Source organism: Mastacembelus armatus, chromosome 18 (genome assembly GCF_900324485.2).
Source record: "Mastacembelus armatus chromosome 18, fMasArm1.2, whole genome shotgun sequence".
Lineage (NCBI taxonomy): Eukaryota > Metazoa > Chordata > Actinopteri > Synbranchiformes > Mastacembelidae > Mastacembelus > Mastacembelus armatus.
In genome coordinates, this window is record NC_046650.1 from 17,598,181 (window position 1) to 17,606,473 (window position 8,293).

Below are 8,293 nucleotides of genomic sequence, written 5' to 3' on the forward strand. Positions count from 1 at the left end.
AGGTGCAGATGCTTCAGGAGCACTGCAGGCAAGAACTGAACAATTAACAGCCTTTTAACTTCTGTTCTTTTATAAACTTACTGAGCTGGAACATTTTAGTCCTGATGTTGGAGCAGCTTTGAGAACCATGAGTGCAGGTTTGTTTATAGTGCATTTGTTGGCATAGATGGGATGAGATGAAACCACTTTATTAATCTCCAAAGGGAAGTTCAGTAGGTTGTGTTGAGTTCTATCAAAATGATTGAAGGGATAAATTATTTTCACAACTTAGAAAAAGACAGACCAGAATAGTGAAATCCCACATGGTTCTTCCTCACCAACAATAGGAGGTCCGTCTGTTTCCAAGAACCAGCTCCAGACTCTGAGAACAGACGTCACTGTTTGCTGCTCGCAGCAGAGACGAGCTGGTGGAGCAGTGGAAACAGGTTGTGGTCTTTTAATTGCCACGGCGTCTTGTGGTCTTCTTGTATCTTATATCCATCCGTCCATTTTCTATACCCGCTTTTTCCTGAATCAGGGTCCCAGGGACCTGCTGGAGCCTATCCCAGCTCTCTCTCGGGTGGAAGGCAGGGGTCCACCCTGGACAGGTCACCAGTTGTATCTTATATCTATTTTTCATATTTTTTAATTGATTTTATTTATTTATTCTATTTTAAAGACTACTGAACTGACATGTTAAGGAGATGAATAACTACAATACAATCAATTTTCATTGTTTATTTATTCAGTTAAAAATATCAATACATTAAAATAGAAATTTAATTTACAATTACATAGTTAACTTTTACAAAATGAATAACATTTTATATAAAAAAATACTTATATGGATAAAAGCTTATCAATGTAAAAATTACATTCACATACAGTGGAGATGTAAGACTGCCCTCATGGAAAATGTGAATCCTCTTACATTCAAGTTTAAATTATATATTTAATAAAAATATCTATATGCTATATGTGTGTGTGTGTGTGTGTGTGTGAGGGAGGGGATTCTTCGCAGTATCTAGCTATTCCTAGCACCAAGAGCTTTAATGTTGTCCCTGACAGCAGCAGGACCAGAACTTAATTGGTCTGACCCAGTTTTGATCTAGTTCATTGAGATCTCTACAGGACGTGGGTTTGGATTCTGGTCTGTGGGTCTGCATCGTTTTCTATAGAACATCAAACCAACAACAGCAGCAACAAGAAGCAAAATACCAACAGCCAGTCCAACATGTCCATGACCTGCAGGAGAGAACAGGTGTGAGGTGTCAGGTAGGTGATGACTGAAGAACAGAACAAACTCCTGTCAGACATTATCTCCTGCACTTTGACCACATCACTCATCCAGCTGTTTTCTACAAAGTCTCATCAACAACATCTGGAGAAAACACAAACATCTGGTCTCACATCAACAACCAGGAAGCAGCTTCAGCTCTGCTGCTCAGACAAACACACACTCACCTGCTGAGACTCTCAGGTGGACGATGCTGATTGGCTCAGTCTTTAAAACACCTCTCTTCCTGCGCTTTGTTTGACTCTGGAAGACACGACACTCATATGTCCCAGTGTCATTAAACGTCACATTCTTCAGAGTCACAGACACGTCTCCATCCTTCATCTGTGAGTCCTTCAGCTCCACCCGCTCCTTAAAAGATGGACTCTGTTTTTTTGGGTCAGACCTGCCGTCTCTGTACAAAATGACATATTCTTGATCCAGACCAGGTCTGGTCCACTCTACAGCTCTGATCTCTGAGCTGTTGGGAGCTCGACATGTCAGAGTGATGTTCTGTCCAGGTTCAGCTGTGATGGTTCTCTGACCTGAAGAACAGAGAGAAATATATTTATGTGAACCCATTGGCATTACCTACTGCTAAACATGTGGCGAGGGAACAGCTGTATGTGTGACAGTGAAGATGGAGAGGACGAGAAAACGAGAAAAGTTCAGAAACTGACACAGAAGAACGTGTCCCAAAAAGAACATCTGTTTGTTGTCAGGCTGCAGTTGTCACCGGAGGCGGAAACAAACAATTTGCTCCAACACCTGAGCTGGACGCACATCTTGGAATATGAAGAAAACAAGAAACTAAGGTCAGCGTCCTCCACATCAGCAGGTGACACTGGCCATTTTGAGTCCAGTCAGATGTTGCTTAAAGACGCGTTTGTTAGAGGGACAGCCTGCGACAAAATAAGCAAACGCTGGGTCGAGATCAATCAGTGGAAAATGTTCACACCCAGTCATGAAAAAACATGTTGTCACATACCATGTAACTGGTATAATTCTGAAAAATACTGTGATATAAATGTTTGGTCACACATCTTACTTTAATCTGCAGTGACAGTTAGACCATATTCATATGTGTTCTACAGAAAATGAGTCAAACCTTAAATACAGAGCAGGCAGAACAGGTTAAAGGCACATTCCCTGTATTCAGTAGCTCCATCTACTAAACACCATCTATCATCTCATCCTGGTTCTGCTGGAGGTTCCTTCTAGTAAAGTGCTGCTCATTTGTTGGGTTTGGATACAAAGTGCTTTGAGATTATTTTACTGTGATTTGATGATACACAAAGAAAAACTAACTGAACTGGACTGAACTGAACTGACTGCATTTACCCTTGTCGGCCACCGTACAGTCGCGCTATAGTGCAGGTCTATTTTGATGTAAGTGTCATTTAAATAACGTTACCGGACTAAACTACACCTGACATTATAATGTCTCCTGACTGTTAGCCCAGCTCTACCCAGCTCTGCTGACTGGTAGCACCACGGTGGCTAAATGACTTTTACTGGTGCCGAGCGCTGGTTAGATATTAGTTATTTAGCTTTAGCGTTAGCAGCGGCACCAAGAGCGAGTAGAAACTAAAGCAAGATTAGAAAAAGTTTAGAAAAGTTTAAAGAAAGTTTAAAGACTCCAAGTTATTTAAGTTCAGCTCACCCACCGAGACATCCCACATACACGAAAAACATCAAGACAACTGTCATGCAGCCGATCACGGAGGTAGCCATGTTGACAAACACCGGCAAAGAGTTAGTTTGTTTTGGGTGTCAGCTGGTATACGGAGGTGGGGCGGTGCGTTTACTGACATCACGCGATTTGGGAAATGTAGAACTTCCAACTTAAATGGCAGAATTTCATTAAAGACATCCACCTCTAATGCAACAGGCCTGATGTTGAAAAAAAACCTGCTCATTTGGGTTATTGTGACTTTTTATGTTTTCTAGAGTCTGTTTATTTTCAGGCTTCTGTATCTCCATTCAAAGCCACATCAGGTTAAACAGCAGCAACATGATGGTTTTGGTTTAAGCTTTTTCTCTCTGACTGGGGAAACTGTGCTTGATGTCTTAGTCAAAAACAGGTCTGAGAAAATTTAACAAATCACATAATTAAATGCAAATTGTGGGAAAAACAAGTTAGTCTAAGTTACATTAATACCACATTATGAGTGCTCCTGTACCACATTTAATATTTAAAACATATTAATCCATAATATTATGTTTATCATACTATCATACACATAAATCATAATGCTAGAGTCATATAAGGTGAAAGCATAATGACTTAATGCTTTTTGATTCTTTTGTGAATTTCAGGCTTTTCAATTATGGAGCCTTGAGGAAGCACACATTTCCAGTACACTCCTGCTGCCTCACTGTGTTATTCAAACATCTTCCCAGTTCAGGCTGTAATTCAGAATCAATAAGGACAAGCCCATCTCCAAATGTGTAGTTTTGTCTTAGACCATTATTCCATAGAGAGAAGGACTCAGGCAGGTCATTGTTAATGTGGGACACAAACACCTGAGACAGAGAAAATGAGGCTGTCAGGTCATTTCAGTCACAACATGAGTTCAGTCTCATATCACACGTCAAAGGTGCGTCACTTTGAAAAGCTTCATGTGGCTGCACGACAACCGGTGTTGCCAGTAGATGTCACCCATGGGTGCACTGAATGAAGCTTCGAGGAGTGAACCGGTTTTTGACAGTGGTTCAAAAAGGTTCAGGTCTTCATGAAGCCTCATTCAACGACAGGTACGTCTTGTTTTTCTTTTTTTATGTTGGCAGGTCACAACCAGCTCCTGTACCAGTTACAGTCTGTATGATGACACAGTAATATGGGAGAGAGAAAGAAACTGCACCCTATGTACTGACCCCGTGTCCTTAAGGTGCTCCATCAGATCCTTGCTACACTCTTTAGTGTTGTCACTTGTATAATTTATGATGCATATTTTCAGCATTTCATTGAAACCTGTTGTACGTTCTCTGTGACCCTGGTCTGTAACTTGCATTACTAAGGTGGCCCCTTAGGGACAAAACACCTGCAGAAGTACAAGCACTAATATTAAAGAAACCTGCAAATCCACAAATGCCACAAACAGAAAAGCACATGAAAAAGAAAAATGATGCACAAGGATCTGAGACTCTGGGGGAAGTGATGACCTAGTGACTACAAGCAGTTTTCAGGTTAGGGACCATATTTTAGTCCATGAACCTAACTCAGAAACTCCATCACCACTGAACTTACAAAACACAGTCTAGAGAGTCTAAGGGCAGAAATGGATTCTTGGAAATATGTTGCCATTAATGTGGAATCACCTGAAAACCTCAGGGCATTTTACTCAGCTGGCACACATCAACCTGTTCTGTTGCTTATAGCACCATGAAAACTGAAGGTCTTTGTTTTCTTACTTCTTCATTACTGAGGTAACAAGCAGAGCAGTGAGTCCTGACAGCTGATAGTGTGATCAGCTCCACACAGCATCGGGCCTCTAACCACAATAGCTCAGTGGTTAAAGCAGAGAGACGCTGTCACTTCCTGTCAGCCAGAGAACACTGTCATCTACAGCTTCTCACTAATCCTGAAGACTGACTGTGACCCAATGTTTCAGAACGACACTCACGTGTTTCATTACACTGAATAACTGCAGGTCAGAACAACAATCCCAGAATGCCTCTGGTCAACACTTCCTGCACATCTTCTTCTTCTTATTTGTTGCAGCTGAACAGAGAAACCTTCTTCTTGTGTGAGGACAAACAGACGAGCAGAGCAGCCACACAGGAAGGACAAGGGTTTGACTTCCTGTCACCAGGAACTGATCTGAGATCAGACCTCACGTCGGTGAGAGTGAAGATGGAGACCACGTCTCTGCTCCGTCTGCTCTGTGAGTAAATCTCCCTCTCTCGACAGGTTCGCTCAGTCTGAGCAGAACTCCAGACGGTTCTGATCCACTGAGACCCAAACATTTAACATCAGTTCATAAGGAAGTTCTTTTGACATGTTCTAACCATGTTTTTCCAATGTTCTCATTAGGAGAACAGTGTTGTAGAACAGTGTTCAAAAGAACAGTCTCATTGTTTGACACCAAGAACAAAGACCAGAGGAAAATATTTGACTTAACGACCATAAAACATGAATGTTGGACATCAGATGTTCTTTATGGATTGAAGGATCAGTATCTGAGGTTTTGAAGGTACTTCCTGTAGTACTTTATACAGTGAAACGCAGTAATACACAGAGTAGCAGCAGCAGGATCCAGACAAACTGTGATTATCTGATGTCCCTGAGGAAACACTGGGTCAGACTGATGAAGATGATCTGGAGGAAGAAAAAAAGCTGTTAAGAGAGAATTTTCTTAGAACATCCTGTAGGTGACAACATACCACACCATAAGACCTGAAGACCTTCTGACCCGCAGACCTTCAGACCTCAAGACCTTCAGATCTGAAGACCCTCAGACCTTCAGACCTTCAGCCCACACACAAACCCTCTGTGTTCACTCTGTTTTCTGTTAAACCTCACACTGACCACCCTCATGTCTCTGCAGCCCTGATGTCGTTGCTGAGCTGCACAACAGACCAAGGTCAGTGAACTTTTCCTGTCCCAGTTTGAAGCTGACTCTATAGAATCACTGGTCCCATTTACCAAGGAAACATGTTGTTCATGCTGTAAATATGCAGCCTCAGGTGATGATCAGTTCATCAATATGACCCCTCAGCTGTGTGATACACTCTCAGTAATAATGTACTATTCATTCTTTCACATGTTCCTGCTGCTGCTGCACCACCAACATAGTCAGTGTGGAGGAGATGTTCAGTTTGCATTGATGAGGAAACAGGAAATTAGAAACAAACACCCAGTTCTGTCAGTCACTGGGGTAAATACAGGAACAGGAAACAAGGAATGAACAGTGACTGCAGCCATATTTTCTCTGAACAGCACGATGCATCTTTTTATTCCTATATTTGACAAACATGTTGAGATATGGAAATATGCTCCAGTCTTATTGCACAGTGGGCTCCTATGTTGTCATCAGTGGCCAATGATTAGACAACTATTAATCCCCAGGAACTGCTGACTCTCATATATGTGGGAGGAGAGTCTTCATCTACAAGGACATCTTCATGTTGGGACTCTTAGAGCTGCAGATTCACAGCAATAAAAAGTCACTGAGCCTTTTGGAAATGGTTTTCTACATTAACTGGTCAGAAATGGGATCAGAGTTTCATCAAAGTCACAAGACAAACACAACGAGCTTCAGCTAATGGCACTGAAACACAACACTCAGGAGGAGATTTGGAGGATTCTTTCTTCTGTTTCACATATATCATCCTCTGTTCAGGTGACCCTGAACCATCCTCCTGTTAGTTATGTTGCTATAGGCCTAGACTGCCTGAGAACTCTTCATCAGTGCACTGAGCTCCCCTCTCTTCTCCTTGAATTGTTTCCCACAGCTCGTCTGACTCTGAGTCCCAGCAGCTCCCAGGTTTTTGAAGGAGACTTTGTGTCTCTGAGCTGTGAGGAGGACGACAGCTCTGCTGGATGGACCCTGAGGAGGAACACAACCAGACGACAGAGGACTCAGTGTGATAACTGGGGAACATCAGCTGGTTCTTCCTGTAACATCAGCCTTTCCTTCCCATCAGACAGTGGAGTTTACTGGTGTGAGTCCAGAGAGGGAGCAACCAGTCAGAGCATCATCAATCGGCCTACGGGTCATGTGACCATCCTCCATGTTTCCAAGGCCGATGAAGGCGTCTACAGGTGTAACATCAGGGGCCATGGAGAGTCTCCACCCAGCTGGATCTCTGTCACAGGTCAGCAGCTTCACTTTGATTGACACTCTGATTTCAGCCACATATTCACCTGACCAGGTGGGCTTCTGTCTGCAGGAACACCTACAACCACAGCCCCGCCCCCTGAACCAACTACAGCCTCATCAGCAGCCCTGTCCCCAGCCCCCCCCCCCAGACCCCGCCCCCCTCCTGCAGGTGTTCACAGTGGTCCGTTACCTGGTGGTGTTCTGTCCCTACATCATCTCCACTGTCCTCATGGTGTCTCTGTATCGACACAGACCCACAGGTAACACTCTGAATCAATCAATCAATCAATCAGTCAATCAATCAATCAATCAATCAATCCACAGCATCTCAGTCATCAGCCTCAGTTATGTCCCACTGATTATGTCCAGCACATTAACTTTCAGGCTTTTTTCTCTTTTAATGTTGTTTACAAACTGACTCCACATTTTATGATTGTCTCATCTCACAGGAAGTGACCTGCCTGTCTCCATGGTGACAGCAGCACCCGTCCAGGCTGAGCAGCGATTGGCTGAGGACTTTGATGATGTCATGGCGGTCACCACTGAGCATCACTTCTGAGCTGTCTTCCTGTTTCTCTGTGACTCTGAACAGTTTGAATAAAGGTCCAAACACTGTACAAAGTCTGGAAGTACTGTGGTATTTCTGTGTACTGTCTCAGTACATGCAGTAAAACTACAGTATGAGTCCTCTCCACAGCTTTATACAGTGGTGCTGGAAGTGGAATAAAAAGTACTACCAGTACTAGAGTAAATGTACTTAGTTATTTTAAATCTCTTTATACTGTGGAGACTTTAGTGCCGACACAAACAAAACTTTATTTTCTGGTGTGAAAAGTTTCATGTGAGTCTGAGGAAAAGTTCCAGGATTCACCACAGACACAGCACCCTGCTCCTCCTTATACAGACAGAACTTCACCAAACTCCATTCAGAAATCTGACAATTTGATTTTGCTTTAACAACAACAGTCAATACTCACATCCTGAGACTCTGATCAGCTCTGAAATATCTTCAGGTCCATTTGGCATCAACAACATAGAACATCTAAGATTTGGACCCATTTTTAAAATGAGGATGCTGCTATTTGAACATGATCACAGACAGTTTCTCCTCAACATCTGCAGCCTGGAAACACCTGGACATGTTTCTTCCTCATGAACACAGGGCAGAAGATTTGATCGTGGTTTTCAGAGCAGCTGCACAGGCAACATCATC

General features: G+C 42.8%; 1 protein-coding gene across 2 annotated transcripts; it reads left to right on the top strand.

Moving 5' to 3' along the window:
• Nucleotides 1-4,847: 4,847 nt before the first annotated feature.
• On the top strand, nucleotides 4,848-7,702 carry LOC113140545 (uncharacterized). 2 transcript variants are annotated; one of them, XM_026324415.2, is made up of 5 exons: nucleotides 4,848-5,142; nucleotides 5,806-5,841; nucleotides 6,713-7,075; nucleotides 7,151-7,340; nucleotides 7,530-7,702. In XM_026324415.2, the coding sequence occupies exons 1-5, from the start codon at nucleotides 4,929-4,931 to the stop codon at nucleotides 7,534-7,536; spliced, it is 810 nt and encodes a 269-aa protein (XP_026180200.1). In that variant the 5' UTR covers nucleotides 4,848-4,928; the 3' UTR covers nucleotides 7,537-7,702. The 2 variants fall into 2 exon arrangements, with proteins under 2 accessions (XP_026180200.1, XP_026180207.1); XM_026324422.2 differs by lacking the exon at nucleotides 5,806-5,841 and having other exon boundaries at nucleotides 4,849-5,142.
• Nucleotides 7,703-8,293: the final 591 nt, after the last annotated feature.

What these genes read in the sequence shown, in the direction of transcription:
- LOC113140545 (XM_026324415.2), top strand. Translation starts at nt 4,929, where the DNA reads ATGCCTCTGGTCAACACTTCCTGCACATCTTCTTCTTCTTATTTGTTG. An exon ending in GTCTCTGCTCCGTCTGCTCT is followed by an intron (nt 5,143 to 5,805) that starts GTGAGTAAATCT and finishes ATGTCTCTGCAG; the next exon opens with CCCTGATGTCGTTGCTGAGC. An exon ending in GAGCTGCACAACAGACCAAG is followed by an intron (nt 5,842 to 6,712) that starts GTCAGTGAACTT and finishes TGTTTCCCACAG; the next exon opens with CTCGTCTGACTCTGAGTCCC.